The sequence below is a fragment of the Dasypus novemcinctus genome, chromosome 24 (assembly GCF_030445035.2).
Source record: "Dasypus novemcinctus isolate mDasNov1 chromosome 24, mDasNov1.1.hap2, whole genome shotgun sequence".
Classification (NCBI taxonomy): domain Eukaryota; kingdom Metazoa; phylum Chordata; class Mammalia; order Cingulata; family Dasypodidae; genus Dasypus; species Dasypus novemcinctus.
Genome location: NC_080696.1, coordinates 60101976 through 60117959, shown reverse-complemented (window position 1 = coordinate 60117959; position 15984 = coordinate 60101976). Strand labels below are relative to the sequence as shown.

The 15984-nt window shown below is 41.0% G+C and overlaps 1 protein-coding gene and 1 pseudogene across 1 annotated transcript in view; one reads left to right on the top strand and one right to left on the bottom strand.

The window, feature by feature from the left end:
• RTF2 (replication termination factor 2) overlaps positions 1–11279 on the bottom strand; it is a 66364-nt gene extending 55085 nt beyond the window's left edge. The window contains exon 1 of the mRNA XM_058287256.2: positions 11124–11279. Within this exon, the coding sequence (XP_058143239.1) occupies positions 11124–11192 (69 nt within the window). The 5' untranslated portion in view covers positions 11193–11279. The remainder of the gene's footprint in view (positions 1–11123) is intronic.
• A 255-nt stretch (positions 11280–11534) lies between these two features.
• LOC101420734 (mitotic spindle assembly checkpoint protein MAD2A pseudogene) lies at positions 11535–13053 on the top strand (annotated as a pseudogene).
• Positions 13054–15984: the final 2931 nt, after the last annotated feature.

Genomic DNA, 15984 nt, shown 5'->3' with positions numbered 1-15984 from the left:
TTGCCAAATGTCAGGCACTATGCTTAAAAGTATTACACCTTTTTAATGCTCATAAAAATCCTATGAATATCTTTATCTTTGTAGATGAGGAAATCAAGGCAGCAAGAGGTTAGGTCACTTGACCAAGGACACACATCAAGTAAATGAAAGAACTGGGGTAAGAACCCAGGCAGGCTGGCTCTAGCGACCATGCTTTGAATCAATACTCTGTCGTGGCAGCAGACTTGGCCCTGTGGTTAGGGCATCCGTCTACAACATGGGAGGTCCACGGTTCAAACCCCGGACCTCCTTGACCCGTGTGGAGCTGGCCCATGCGCAGTGCTGATGCGCGCAAGGAGTGCCCTGCCATGCAGGGGTGTCCTCCGCGTGGGGGAGCCCCACGCGCAAGGAGTGCGCCCCGTAAGGAGAGCTGCCCAGCGCGAAGAAAGTGCAGCCTGCCCAGGAATGGTGCCACACACACAGAGAGCTGACACAAGATGATGCAACAAAAAGAAACACAGATTCCCGTGCCGCTGACAACAGAAGCGAACAAAGAAGACGTGGCAAATAGACACAGAGAACAGACAACCAGGGTGGGGGGGGGACGGTAAATAAATAAATAAATAAATCTTAAAAAAAAAAATACTGTCGCCTCTCGTTTATTAAGAACAAAAACAAAAACCCAAAACAAAACAAAAAGACCTAATACTACTACAACTGTTACTACTCATTCCCCAGATCCAACAGCCACAAACTTGGTAGCTTAAATGGCTTTAGTCAAAAATCACTTTAAAAGAGGGGTGAAGGGATAGCCCACAGAAAGGGCTGCAAAGCAAGAAGCAGATCTATTACATTTTTTTTGCAGATTCAAAAACCACATCTGTAAGTCTAGGATCCACTTTCCAGGTGGTCCTTTACCACCTGGAATGAATCAACAACATTTGGGAGAGTTGGGGATAAGGGAGAAAATGATGAATTACTCCTTACTCAGAGATTTAAAAATTGGTTCTCTGAAAAAACTTTCGAAAAATGTTTTCTTGTTCACTGCCCTATCCTCAGGGCCTAGAATAGTGTACATGGTAAATAGTAAGTATTTGCAGAATGACTGGGGATAATGATAATCCTTCCGGACTGACCATTTCTGGTTGTTTCAGATCACCCTTTATTTCTCTCAGCCCCCTTCTATTAACTGCTTCTTGCTAAGCATTTCACTGAGCTCCTCCTCTTCAGGCCTGGGCACAAGACAACAACACTGAGTTGACTGTGGGAAGATGATGGAGTGGGAAGCACCAGGATCAATCCCTTCACTAAAACAACTGTTGAAGAGGCAGGGACGGCCTGAATCAACTATTGAGAAAGTGGAGTCCAGTGGAACAATGTACAGCATTCAGGGAAGAGCTAGAAGAAGAGCTGGTAAACTGCCAAATATCAGTGAATTTTACCCTCTATACAGCACCTACCATTCCCCATTCCTCATCTACGTGGGAGACAACAATGGGGGCTGCAGTCCAGGAACCTGGTGCAGCTTGCTGATGACACGGTGGAGTATAAGGATTAGTTCTCTAAAATCCAGGGGTGTATGGTCTGATCACTGATCACTGATTTTGCAGTCACTGCTCCGAGCCCCCTCAGGCAAAAGCAGCAGAGGAGTCCTTTTTTTTTTTAACAAACCAATTTTATTGATACATATTAATAAAGCATACAATTTTTCCAAAGTGTAAAATCAATGGCATCTAGTATAATAATATAGTTGTGTGTTCATCACTTCAATCACTATCAAAGCCTTTCCTTATTTCAATAATAATAATAAACAAAAAAAACAGACAAGGAAATTCCTCCCCTCCCAATCTTTGTTAACCTGTACATAGCAGAGGAATTTTTTAAAATTTTTACTTATTTCTATCCCCTTCCCCCACCACCCATTGTCTGCACTCTGTATCCATTCGCTGCGTGTTCTTCTGTGAAGACTTCTATCCTTATTAGCGGCACCGGGAATCTCTGTTTCTTTTTGTTGCGTCATCTTGTTGTGTCAGCTCTCTGTGTGTGAGGCGCCATTCTATGCGGGGGATACCCCTGCGTGGCAGGGCACTCCTTGCATGCATCAGCACTGCGCATGGGCCAACCCAAGGAGGCCCAGGGTTTGAACCGCAGACCTCCCATGTGGTAGGCAGACACCCTATCCACTGGGCCAAGTTCGCTTCCCTGCAGAGGAGTCTTAAAGAAGCAGTTCCTTTTCTCTCCCCCCATCCCCAATTCTATTCCCCATTTGGAAGCAAAAATAGTTTGGAAAAGTCACAGATTGATGGCTCCAGCCTTCATCAAACAACCACAAACACAAAACTAGCAATACCGAGGAGTGGGAGAACTAGATTCCCAGAGTTATAAAAAGAGAATTCCCAGTTATCAACAACAAAAAAATTATAAAGCAGAAGTATGGCCCTTTCACAGAAAAAAAAAGTACCAGAAACCACCCCTGAGGATGCTCACACATTGGAACCATTGGTCAAAGACTTTAAATCAACTGTCTTAAATATGTTCCCTGAGCTAAAGGAATCCATATACAAAGAAGTAAAGGAACTTAAGAAAACACTGTCTGAACAAAACTAAAAGATGGAAATTATAAAAAGGACCAGGCCCTTATGGATCTCAGCCTCCTCTCAAGTAGAGGTGGAGTGGGCAGAACTATCCCAGAATCCTCAGGATTGGGGAATGAACTATCAACTAAAGTAGACTTACTGGGATTCTACTATAGACTTATTGTGATTCTAGCAATGGAAGAAATTCTATCATTGATAGGGAGGCATTGGCCACTGGAAGGTCTGAGGTCAGGGAGAGGGAAAAACAGGTGTAATACGGGAGCATTTTTGGGACGTGGGAATTGTCCTGAATGATATTGCAATGACAGATACAGGCCATTATATATCTTGCCATAACCTACAGAACTGGGTGGGAGAGAGTGTAAACTACTATGTAAACTATAATCCATGCTGTGTGGCAATGCTCCAAGATATGTTCATCAATTGCAATGAATGTACCACACTAATGAATGAAGTTAATATGGGAAAATGTGGATGGTGTGAGGAGCAGGGCATATGGGAATCCCTTATATTTTTTATGTAACATTTATGTAATCTAAGTATCTTTAAAAAAATAAAATATATAAAAAAATAAAAAGGATCAAAGAAACATTTTGGAGTAACTGAAATTTTATATAGTAATTGAAATGAAAGACTCACTGGATGGATTCAACAGCAGATCTGAACAGGCAGAAGAAAGGATCAGCGAACAAGACAATTGAAATTATCTAGTTTGAAGAGCAGAAAGAAAAAATAATGAAGGAAATTGAACAGAGCCTGAGGGACCTGTGGGATACCATCAGGAGACAGCTGGCTACTGATTTCAGCTACTGATTAGTAAACTCAGCTGGCTAAAGTATAACTCTAAGAACAGCTAAAGTTTGAACTTCTCCAAGTTGGAAAGAGGCCAGTAGCTGCAATTTTACTCCGCCCCAGCATGTGACTAAAAATCACAGTGATGCTACAGACCAGTTTCTTCCACCCAGATCAACTTGCAGTCCTACCCTAGGCCTCAGCCTCCCCTCTGCCAGGGAGGAAGCTGGTGGGCCCTGCACCAGCCTATTCAGGTATCCAAGTACCTTTGGCTGGCACAGACTAAATAATCGTAAGTCTACTGGGCAACTGCTGTCATCTTGGACCCACACTGCATAGATTGCTGCCCATACCTGCAGCTCTATCCCTGCCCCAGGAGGGGGGAAAGGGACATGAAGCTTCATCAGTCTCTCTGGATAAATACAGCCAAGGCCTGCATGACCTGGATTATTCCACACAGCTGTGACTCTGTCCCTACCCCTGGCAAAGGAGAAAATTGGGAGAAGTTGCACTGGTCCCTGAGGCAATGAGGGCAGCTTGAGCCCCCCAGCTTATAGCACCGACTACATCCTTGGCTCCTACTACACAACCAGCAAGGGAGAAAGGGCAGGAAGCCCTAAACTAAAGAGAAAAACTGCATCCAGAATAAATATTCTAGTAAGCCAGACGCCAACACACCAACAAAAAATTACAGTCCACACCAAGAAACAGGAAGCTATGGCCCAGTTAAAGGAACATGATAAGCCTACAGATGACATAAAGGAGACAACTAATCAGAGATGTTCAAACAAATCTCCTTAATAAATTCAATGAGATGGCTAAAGAGATTAAGGATATTAAGACATTGGATGAACAAAAGAAGAATTTGAAAGCATACATAGAAAAATAGCAGTCTTATGGGAATGAAAGGCACAATAAATGAAATTAAAAACACACTGGAATCATATAATAGCAGATTTGAGGAGGGAGAAGAAAGGATTGGTGAGCTTGAAGAAAGGCTTTGGAAAGTGAACATACAAAAGAACAGATGAAGCAAAGATAGGAAAAAATTGAACAAGGTCTCAGGGAACTAAACAACAGAAGAGATGGGCAAACATATGTGTCACGGGTGTCCCAGAAGGAGAAGAGAAGGGAAAAGGGGCAGAAGGAATATCTGAAGAAATAATGGTAGAAAATTTCCCAATCCTACTGAAGGACACAGATATCCATGTCCAAGAAACACAACATACCCTCATTCAAAAAAACCCAAATAGACCAACTCCAAGACACATACTAATCAGGATGTCAAATGCCAAAAACAGAGAGAATTCCAAGAGCAGCAAGAGAAAAGGATGCATAACTTATAAGGGATACCCAATAAGATTAAGGGCTGATTTCTCACCAGCAACCATGGAGGCAAGAAGACAGTGGTATATATTTAAGACACTGCAAGAGAAAAACGTCCAGTCAAGAATCTTACATCCAGCAAGATTGTGTTTCAAAAATGAGGGTGAGTTTGGAATACTCACAGATCAGAAACTGAGAGAGTTTGTAACCAAGAGGCCAGATTTCTAGATAATACTAAAGGGTGTGCTACAGCCTGAAAAGAAAAGACAAGAGAGAAAGGCCTGGAAGAAAGTCTAGAAATAAAGGTTATATCAATAAAAGTAACAAAGTGTCAAAAGAGTGGTGAAAATACAATATGGCAGATAAAACCCAAATATTCAGGAATAAACTTAAAGAACAATGGAAAGCACTTGTATTCAGAAAACTACAACTCAATGTTAAAAGAAATTTTAAAAGGCCTAAACTATTGGAAGGACATTCCATGCTATGGATTGGAAGACTAAATAGCATTAAGATATCAATTCTATCCAAATTGATATACAGACTCAATGCAATCTTGATAAAAAATTACACCAGCATTTTTTAAATAAATGGAAAACATGATTATCCAACTTATTTAAAGGGTAAGAGGTCCTGAATAGCCAGAAACATCTTAAAAAGGAAAAGAAAAACTGGAGGACTCTCATTTCTGAACTTTAAATCATATTACCGGGAAGCAGTCTTGGCCCAATGGATAGGGTGTCCGCCTACCACATGGGAGGTCCACGGTTCAAACCCCGGGCCTCCTTGACCCATGTAGGGCTGGCCCATGCACAGTGCTGTTGTGTGCAAGGAGTGCCCTGCCACGCAGGAGTGTCCCCTGCATAGGGGAGTCCCACGCACAAGGACTGCGTCCTGTAAGGAGAGCCTCCCAGCATCAAAGAAAGTGCAGCCTGCCCAAGAATGGTGCCGCACACACGGAGAGCTAACACAAGATGATGCAACAAAAAGAAACGCAGATTCCTGGTGCCGCTGATAAGGATGGGAGTGGTCATGGAAGAGCATGCAGCAAATGGACACAGAGAGCAGACAACTGGGAGGTGGGAGGGGAGAGAAATAAATTAAAAATAAATTTTTAAAAAATCATATTACCTAGCTACAGTGGTAAAAATAGCATAGTATAGCATAAAGACAGACACATAGACCAATGGAACCAAACTGATGGTTCAGAAACTGACCCTTACATGTATGTATGGTGAAGTGATTTTTGACTACCCTGTCAAACCCATCCAGCTCAGGCAGAATAGTCCATTCAACTAATGGTATCCAGAGAACTGGATATCCACAGTCAAAAGATGTAAAGAGGACCCTTTTCTCACATCTTATCCAAAAACTAACTCAAAATGAATAAAAAACCTAAATATAAAAGGAAGAATGATAAAGTTTCTAGGAGAAAATGCAGGAAGATATCTTTAAGACCTGGTGGTAGGTGGTGGAATCTTAAAAGAGATAAGAAGAGGACTGAGATGGACTACTGATGTTTAATGCATGCAGAAGTTTTAATTAGCTTTACTGTAAAAGTGTGGAAATATAGAGTTGACAGTAACACATTATAGTGAGCAATAGCTGGTTTATAAATGGGGATGTGGCTGAAAATGGTAGTCTAAGGATGTAAATGCCAATTGACAGAATGTTAGAGAATAATCTAGGGACCGAACAGCACAGTAAACCCAGAGGTGGATGAGAATTGTAGATGATGGTACAGATGCAACAGTTTCCTTTGTGAGCTAGAGCAAATGTACATCATTATTGCAGGATGGTGAGAATGTGGAGAAGCATGGGAAAAATAAAACTGGAGTGACCTATGGACTGTGGTTAGCAGTAATAATGTAATATTACTGCATCTATGCCAAAGATGTGCTGCGTTGATAACGGGGGAGTATGGAGAACGTGTACCAAATGTACACTATGAACCTGGTAATAGTCGGATATTATTTTATAATCTGTAACAAATGTTCCACCACAGTGTGGTGTGTTGATAGAGGGGTGTTGTTTCAGAATTTTTCATAAGTGCATGACTGTTTTGTAAGTCTAGAACTTCTGTCATAAAAATATATTTAAAAAATAAAAATAGAGTGGGCTGGGGGGAAAATACACCAAACGTAAGATAAGGACTATAATTAGTAGTAAGATTTTAACAATATTCTTTTATAATTTTTAACAAATGTCCAATGACAATGCAAGGCGTTGGTGGAGGGTTGATATATGCAGCCCCTCTATGATGTTATTCATGTTTGCTTTATAAGTTTACACCTTTTATACACACTTATTGTTTATGTACATTCATATATAAATGATATTAAAAAATAGTAGTAATAGGGTGGGCTGGGGAAAAATATTTTGGTTAGTAGTAATATTGTGAGGATGCTTTTTAATCATTAGTTAAAAATGTTTAACAACAATGTAAGGTAATGGTGTTGGGGTGAAGTATGAGAGCCCTGTATTATGTTATATACAGTTGTTTTGTAAGTTCACAACTATTACTATACACTCATTGTTTATGTATGTTCATGTATGAGTGCTATGCTTCATAATAAATTTTTTTTAAAAAATGAAGGAGTGTTGAAGAAAAAGTACACTAAAAGTGTTCCATGAAAGAAGGGACAGGAGCCAGGCTCTCTGCTCAAAGATATTACAATGGAGTAATATCTTTAAAGACCTAAGAGAAAATGACTGTTGACTTGGGACTATATCCAGCTAAACCAATATATAAGAGTCAGGACAAAAACAGGACATTTTCAGAGCTACAAATATTTTTAAAATTACATATAACAGGTTCTCATTAAAAGAAGACAAATGATGTACTTCAGCAAAAAGAAAAACAAATTCATAGGTAAAGCATGGGCTATAAGAAACAATAATGAACACAAAAATGGATAAATTTCCTGGCAAATTCAATTAGCTAAAAAATTACAATAGTTATAGGTAATTTTTTCATTTAAAATAACGTAAAAATGAAAACCACACACCTGTGCTCTCTGTTATAGTAGCTACTAGCCACATGTGGCTACTGAACATTTGAAATGAAGCCAATCTGAATTAGATGATGAAGTATAAACACAAACTGGATTTCAAAGAGTTAATGTGAAAAAAGAATATAAAATATTTAATTAATATTTTATATGTTTAATATAAAAATATTTAATTATTTTATATTGATTACATATTGAAATGATAGTATTTTAGATATATCTAGTCCAATGAAATATATTATCAAAAAAATTTTAATGAGGGAGAAATTAAGACATTATAGATAGACCAAAGTTCAAAAAGTTCATTACCAGAAGACCTGCCCTACAAAAAATGCTAAAGAGAGTCCTTCAGGCTGAAAGAAAAGGACAGTAACCTGAAGCCATAAGAGAAATAAAGAACATTGGTAAAGACAACTTCATAGGTAAATATAAATCTGTTATTATTGAACTTTTGGTTTATAACTGTTTCCCTTCACCCCCATGATGACTCAACAGGCAAATATGGAAAATATCATTTAACATCTATGTTATTGGGCAATGTATAAAGAACTCCTACAGTGCGGCAGACTTGGCCCAGTGGTTAGGGCGTCCATCTACCACATGGAAGGTTCGCGGTTCAAACCCCAGGCCTCCTTGATCCATGTGGAACTGGCCCATGCACAGTGCTGATGCGCGGAAGGAGTGCCGTGCCACAAAAGGGTGTCTCCGGCGTGGGGGAGCCCCACGCACAAGGAGCGCGCGCCGTTAAGGAGAGCCGACCAGCGCGAAACAAAGTGCAGCCTGCCCAGGAATGGTGGCACACACAGGGAGAGCTGACACAACAAGATGATGCAACAAAAAGGAAACACAGATTCCTATGCCACTGACAACAACAGAAGCGGACAAAGAAGACGCAGCAAAATAGACACAGAGAACAGACAACCCGGGTGCGGGGTGGGGGGGGAGTGAAATAAATAAATAAGCAAATCTTTAAAAAAAAAAAAAAAAAGAACTCCTACAACTCAACAACAAATGACTTAATTAAAAAAATACCAATGGTTTGAACAGATATTTCTCTAAGGATATTCAAACGGCCAACACATACATGAAAACATGCTCAAAATCATGAGCCATTAAAGAAATGCAAATTAAAACGATGAGACTTTCTGCATGATGTTTCTGTAAATCTACAACTCCTTTAATAAAAGAAAAAGTACAAGACACTACCTCACACCTGTTAGGGTGGCTATTATTAAAACATCGAAAATAGTAAGTATCGGCGAATATGTGAAGAAATAGGAACAAAACCACGTACACTGTTGGTGCGAATGTAAAATGGTGCCGCCACTGTGGAAAACAGTTTGACAACTCCTCAGAAAGTTAAACAGAATTGTCATATGACCTGGCAATTCTGCTCCTAGGCAACACCCAAAAGAATTAAAATCAGGGGCTCAGAAACCAATGTTCATCACAGCATTATTCACAATAACCAAAAGGTGGAAGCAACCTAAGTGTCCATCAACAGATAAATGGATGAAATAATATGGTGTATACATACAATAGAATATTATTCATCCATAAAAAGATGTGATATGCATGCGGGTATATATTTCAGGATGGATGAACCTTGAAGACATCATGTTGAGTGAAATAAGCCACACAAAAGGACAAATATAATAAATTCTCTTATATCAAATATGTATAGAAAAAGCAAATTTTTAGAGACAAAGCAGAACAGTGATTACTAGAGTGGGGAAGGGAAGAATGGGGAATTATTGCTAAATGAGTATAAGTTTTGGTCTGGAATGATGAAAATAATCTAGAAATAGTGGTGCAAGTTATATGTAACATATACATGACATTAAGTCCATGTACTTAATGTCAAAAAACTGCCCAATCAAAATGGTTAAAATTAATTTACATTATTATATTTCACCACAATTAAAAATATATAAATTACAATCCCAAAATTCTCAAGATTGAGAACAAACATTAAGCGGGGAATATAACCATGGACCAAAGTAGACTTATTATTATTATAGTAACAGATGAACTTGTAACATTGACATAAAGATAGTGGTTACCAGAGGTTCTTAGGGGAGGGGGAGGGGAAAATAAGTAGAACATAAGGCCTTTTCAGGGCATTAGAATCGTTCTGCATGATATTGCAATGACGGATACATGCCATTATACATTTTGTCAAAACCTATAAAACTGCATGGTGCAAAGTGTAAACCATAATATAAACTACAGGTCATGGCTAGTAGCAATGCTTCAATATTTGTCCATCAATTATAACAAATGTACCACACTAATTTAAGAGGTTATTAATAGAAGAAAATGTGAGAGGGGGACGGAGTGGGGTATATGGCAATCCCCTGTATTTTTTTTTTAAAGAGGTACTGGAGATTGAATCCAGGACCTCATACATGGGAAGCTGACACTCAACCACTTGAGCTACATCTGCTCCCTCTCCCGTATTTTTGTAATCTCATTTTTTCCCCTTCATTCAGTTCTTTACACAAATGTCATCACAGTCCACTGCAGCTGAAATACATCTTGCTCCCAGTCACTCTATCCTCTTTGGCTGCTTTATTTTTCTTTATGGTGCTTATTACAGCATTTATCTGTTGTCTGTCTCTCTCCTATGTGGACAAGGACCTGGTATGTCTTACCTCTGTAACCCAAACTATGTAAAAATGTGTTCAATTCAACAGTGAATGAAGAGCCAAGAAGGTGGCATGTGCCCTCTAATTGGACCTACATATGCATACGCTAATGCTGGATAGTTAGCACTGATGGGAGCATTTACCAAAATGTAGTCAACTGAGTTTTTTTCATTTGTAATTTTTAAAAAAACTTTATTTTAAAAGAAGTTTTGAGAAGAGCAGGAGTGAGGTTAGAAAGAGTCAGGATACTAATCGCACAAGGGCCTTGAGGATTTTATTCTGAAAGTGATAGGAAGTCACTGGAGTACAGAGAATACAGTAATGACATATGTGACTTACGGTTTAAAAAAATTTCTCAGACTGCTCACTCTAGAACATATGGAGCATCCATGTGTACCAGAAACTGTTAGGTGTTTATATACCTTCTACTATTACAAAATAATTATAAGAGCTAACTTTGGAATCCCAAACGTACAGATGGGAATGCTGGCTCCACCACATACCAGCTGTGTGTCCTTGATCATATTAATTAACTTCCTTGGACTCAATTTCCCTATCAGTAACTTGGAAATTAGCATACATCATTTGCTCCATATTGTAAGCACTCAACAAACATACTGTTTTCGTTAATTCTGAGTTCTCGGAATGGGATAAATGAGGACAGCTGCGTCTGGAACCCCTCTGGCTCCCCGTTCCTACCTCCCCTCGCTCTCTGAGGGCGTCGGTATTCCCCGTCAACCCTTGTTCCCCATCGGGCCCACGTCTCTGACCTTCTCAACTTTCTTGGGCCCCTTCACCAGTTCGTGCCTTTTGGGGATTGTTCCCCCGTCGCAACCCATCTTGAACCGGGAGTCAAGGCCAGCAACAAGCCCCCAGCCGCTTCCTCCGTGGAACTGACCCACAGCTGCAGTCACTTCCGGCGCACCGCGGTGACGTACACTCCCATCGCGCCTCAGCGGGGCGGGGCTGTAGCCAAGGGCTGGTTGCTACGGAGAGCGTCGCTACCGTGCCGCGCGGGTTGCCGGAGCGCTGGCGGGTCCTCCTGAGCCGGTAGGGTGGGGAGCGGGCCGCCCCTCCAGCCACTCCCGCGGCCCGTCCTTCCTGTTCCTGTTGGGTCTCTGGGTTTTTGTCGCTTAAGCACAATCAATCGCCCACGCTCCGGGAGGGCGGCGGGGGCGGGCATGACCCAAGAGCCCTCGCTGCTCTTTGCCTGGCCCCACTCTCATCCCCGATACGGTCGGCCTGGCATATCCCTAGACTGTGAGCGCCGTGAGGAAAAGGACAGCATCTTACTAACACAATAGTTTATATGAATGACATTGATTGCTCCATTTAGCGTATGTTTACAAGGAGAACGCATCTCTATTGAGCGCTGAGGCCCAAACACAACAAATCCTGCCATTTATAGGAGATTCAGGGGGAATAAAATCCTCTGTATAAAACCTGAAACTTGCTGATATTGCCATTAAAAAAATGATCGTTATCCCCATTAAGAAGCAGGTAAAATTAAGAGCCAATCTAGGTCTTTTAAAAAAAGGTACCCTGACGCCTCTATGCTCTTGCCAAGAGATAGGCTGAATTACATCTGCAATCAAAACATAAACGCCTGCTAAAATCCATGATTGTCTGCTCTCTTGGTCTTAACCATCTCACTATTTGTTCTCTTACTTACTACAAGTATTAAAGGAAAGCCTATTCTCTAGTTTTCAAATAAAGCAGGCTTGTGATTGGATGTTAACTTAATTTTTGGCCCAAGTGAAAATTTAAAAAGTGCAAACAGGTGACTTGTTTTCCCTGGAATTCTGTCAAAAAGGTAACTTTTGAAAGGAGGGGCAGGGAACTGTGGAGCTACAGCAGTTGCTGTTTACCTGCTGGAAGCAGCTCTCCAGGGAGTATGGCCTCACCTTGTGCAGGAGTGGCAAAATTGTGACAGAGTTCTCTTTAGGCATCAATAGCATTTTTTTTTTTTTTTTTGAAGTACCGGGCACAGTTTGAACCCAGGACCTCATATGTGAGAAGCCAGCACTCAACCACTGATCCACATCAGCTTCCCTGGATTGGTTTTTTCCTTCATTTTGCTTGTTTTTTCAGGAGGCATTGGAACCAAACCCGGGACCTCCCATTTGGGAAGCAGGCTCTCAACCACTGGAGCCACATCCAGTCCCATAGATAGCATTTTATATCAGCCAGGCATACATCCGTCTGAAACCTTTACTTGAATGCAGAAATATGGACTCACCTTGCTTCAAACTACTGATCCTGAGTTCATAAAATAGCACAGTAATGTGGTGGGACAACTAAAAATTTGGTTATACAAGTGGTCAATTCAGAAAGTCGTGGTAGTGATCTCAAATATTGAAAGTGGTAAAGTTCTTGAAAGATGGCAATTTAATATTGAGTGACGAGACTGCAAAAGAGGACAGTGCACCAGAAAAAAGTCTCAGAAAGCTATCCAAGAGGAAATTCATCCAGTGATCAACAGATCACAGCTACAGTAACATTTCTGCCACTAGCAGAAGTTTCTTGTTCATTTGATCACCTAATTTATACAGACAAAGATTTGGTTGTTCCTGAAAAATGGGAACAGTCAGGACCACAGTTCATTACCAATTCTGTGGAAATGGGTCTTTGTGCATTTACTACCACAATTCACAAAATAAGTAGCATGGTGGCCTATAAAATTCCTGTCACTGACTGAGGGATGAGAGAAGAAAAAGAATGTACTTGTAATGATGAAATGTGATTTTCCTGAAACAAAATCAATTCTAGTTGATAGGTTTTATTTCATGGTTAATTTTTAGGTAGGGAAAATCAACATTATACTTTTCTGAATAGTGCATGATTGTTCCATTTTTTGGTACCTGTTTGACTTTCCATAGGGTTGACATGAATTCAAGGAGAGTAAAGTATTATTCCCTTGTTAACATATTTGGCTATATAGATTAGCACAAAAGCATATTGCACAGTGTTCAAAAGGGAACCAGCAGATTTTGTCAGCATTCCTTTGAAGGTGGTAATTATGGATGGGAAAACTTTTGCTATAAAGCTAACTAAATGATTTCCTAATTCATACATTTTGGTCAAGTAGTTTGAGTTAGAATATAAATGAGATATTTAAATGTAAAATATAGCAAAAGAAGTCTGAATTTTCAGAATCTTTGTTTAGGCATAACACCAGTAATGAAACATTGCTTTATTAGGTCCATTTATTTACTTGTATAGTTCCCATGTTGAAAGAACTTTCAAAAATTTGATTTTTTTTTTAATCCCCCTCCCTGTGGCTTTTTTTTTTGCTTGCTGTCTGCTTTCTGTATCCTTTCCCTGTGCGTTCTTCTGTGTCTGTATTTATTTTTATTGATTTAATCCCCCTGCCCTTGCGGCTTGCTTGCTGCCTTCTCTGTGTCCACTTGCTGTGTGCTCTTCTGTGGTTTTGCTCGTCTCCCTTTTTGTTGCGTCACCTTGCTGAGTTGGCTCTCCACGGCACCTCTGGCCGGTGGCACTCTGCGGTGCCCAGACTGGCAGCTCTCCGCAGCGTGCAGGCAAGCCTGCCTTCACAAGGAGGCCCCGGGACACAAACCCAGGGCCTCCCATATGGTAGATGGGAGCCTAACTGTTTGAAGCACAGCTGCTTCCCTCAACAATTTGATTTTAATTTCTATAACTTGTAGCTATGAAGCCATGGATATTTCTACTGTTTAATTTCTTGTGATACAGAATGCTTCTTAAAAATGTCTTATGTTTCATAAAATCAAACTTTAAATGACAATGATGAAATAAAGTTAAATTTGTATGTTTTTTTTTTTTTAAGTGTAAACATTCCCTACTTGGGAAGAGTCATGCCCCCAAGAAAATATGAGGATGTGAAAACTTCATAGACTATAAGCTTGGGGTACCTGTTACTGCAAAGAATGAGAAGGAAGAGAAAAGACACCTTTTAATCAGTCAGAGGCTCTCATCGGCTTATGATTTATTTTTATGCCAATTACAAGAATTATAAGTTCCATAAGGGTAGGAACTTTTTCATTCACCAATAAACCCTCAGGGCCTAGAAGAGTGCTCGGCACGCTCGTTATATATTTCCTTAATAAACCAAAAGAAAATATAGGAAGGGGCAACAACCCCAGTTTTGGAAGACTCTAAAACTCATAAATATTATTAGTATTCCACTTTTCAGGTAAGGAAACAGAAGGCTTGTCCCAGGTTGTACAGCTAGTGTTTTAGTTTCCCAGCTGCTGCAACAAACACAATACAATGGGAATTTATTGGCTTCTGGTTTCAGAGGCTGGAAAGTTCTGGCATCTCCAGGCTGGCCAACAATCCTTGGGGTTCCTTGTCTTTTCTGTAACGTGCCAGTGCCCCTGGTGGCATCTCCTTTTTCTTTCGGCTCCCATGGGCCTCCAGCCTCTAGCTGCTCCGGTGGCTGCACTCTCTGTGACCTTCTCTCTAAGGCCTCAGGCAGCAGGATTAACTGAAGTCACTTCCTCCTAAGGCCATGTTTACTGTGGGTTCACACCTAAGAAAATGGGTTAAGATGAATAACATATTTTTGGGGGGCATAACTCCAAGCCACCATAGCTAGTAAGTGGGAGATCTGGGAATGAGTTCCAGAATTAGTTCTCTCTCAGAGCAAAGGACAGAAAGTCAGCCAGAGAACAGCAAAACCCCAAAGATACCTTTAGACAGGCTCTCAAACCTCCTCTGGCAGGTTAACCTGTTCTTCACCTAGTTAATTTGAGAAAGAAAAATAAAAGCAAAGGGAAGCGGACTTGGCCCAGTGGTTAGGGCATCCTCCTATGACGTGGGAGGTCCGCGGTTCAAACCCCGGGCCTCCTTGACCCGTGTGGAGCTGGCCCATGTGCAGTGCTGATGTGTGCAAGCTGTGCTGTGCCACGCAGGGGTGTCCCCCGTGTAGGGGAGTCCCGCGCCAAGGAGTGCGCCCCGTAAGGAGAGCCGCCCAGTGCGAAAGAAAGTGTAGCTTGCCCAGGAAGGGCGCCGCACACACGGAGAGCTGACACAACAAGACGATGCAACAAAAAGAAACACAGATTCCCGGTGCTGCTGCTAAGGATAGAAGTGATCACAGAGGAACACACAGTGAATGGACACAGAGAGCAGACAACTGAGGGCGGGGGGGAAGGGGAAAGAAATAAATTAAAACAAATAAAAAATAAAAGCAGCTGCTCTTCATGAAACCATCACCAGTCTCTTGGAGATTTACAAGCATCTGTCACAGTAATATTAGGAGGAAGTAGATATAATTACCTTCTATTTTACAGAAGAAAAACCTGAGTTTTTCACCCAGCTCACCCAGCTAGTGAGCAGTAGCTGAGGGACTTCCTTAGCCAAGGCCCATCTGACTTCAAATGCCGTGTTCCTTAATCTTGCCTCAGGAAGTTGCTGCTGAGACCCAATGGCGCTAACTGTGCTGGCCTTAGAGCTAAAGCAGCTGGATTTGCTTCTCTTCCTCGTTGGTTTCCTCTTTTAGGCTATCAGCCTCTAGGCTGCTCTGTGCCTTAGGCTATACACAGCTAAGACTTTTGTGCAGTTTACTTTTGCCATCAATAGCAGGTGTCATTATTGTTTGTCTCATCTTCCCACTGCCTTTGCTGCATAAACTAATAAAACATATTC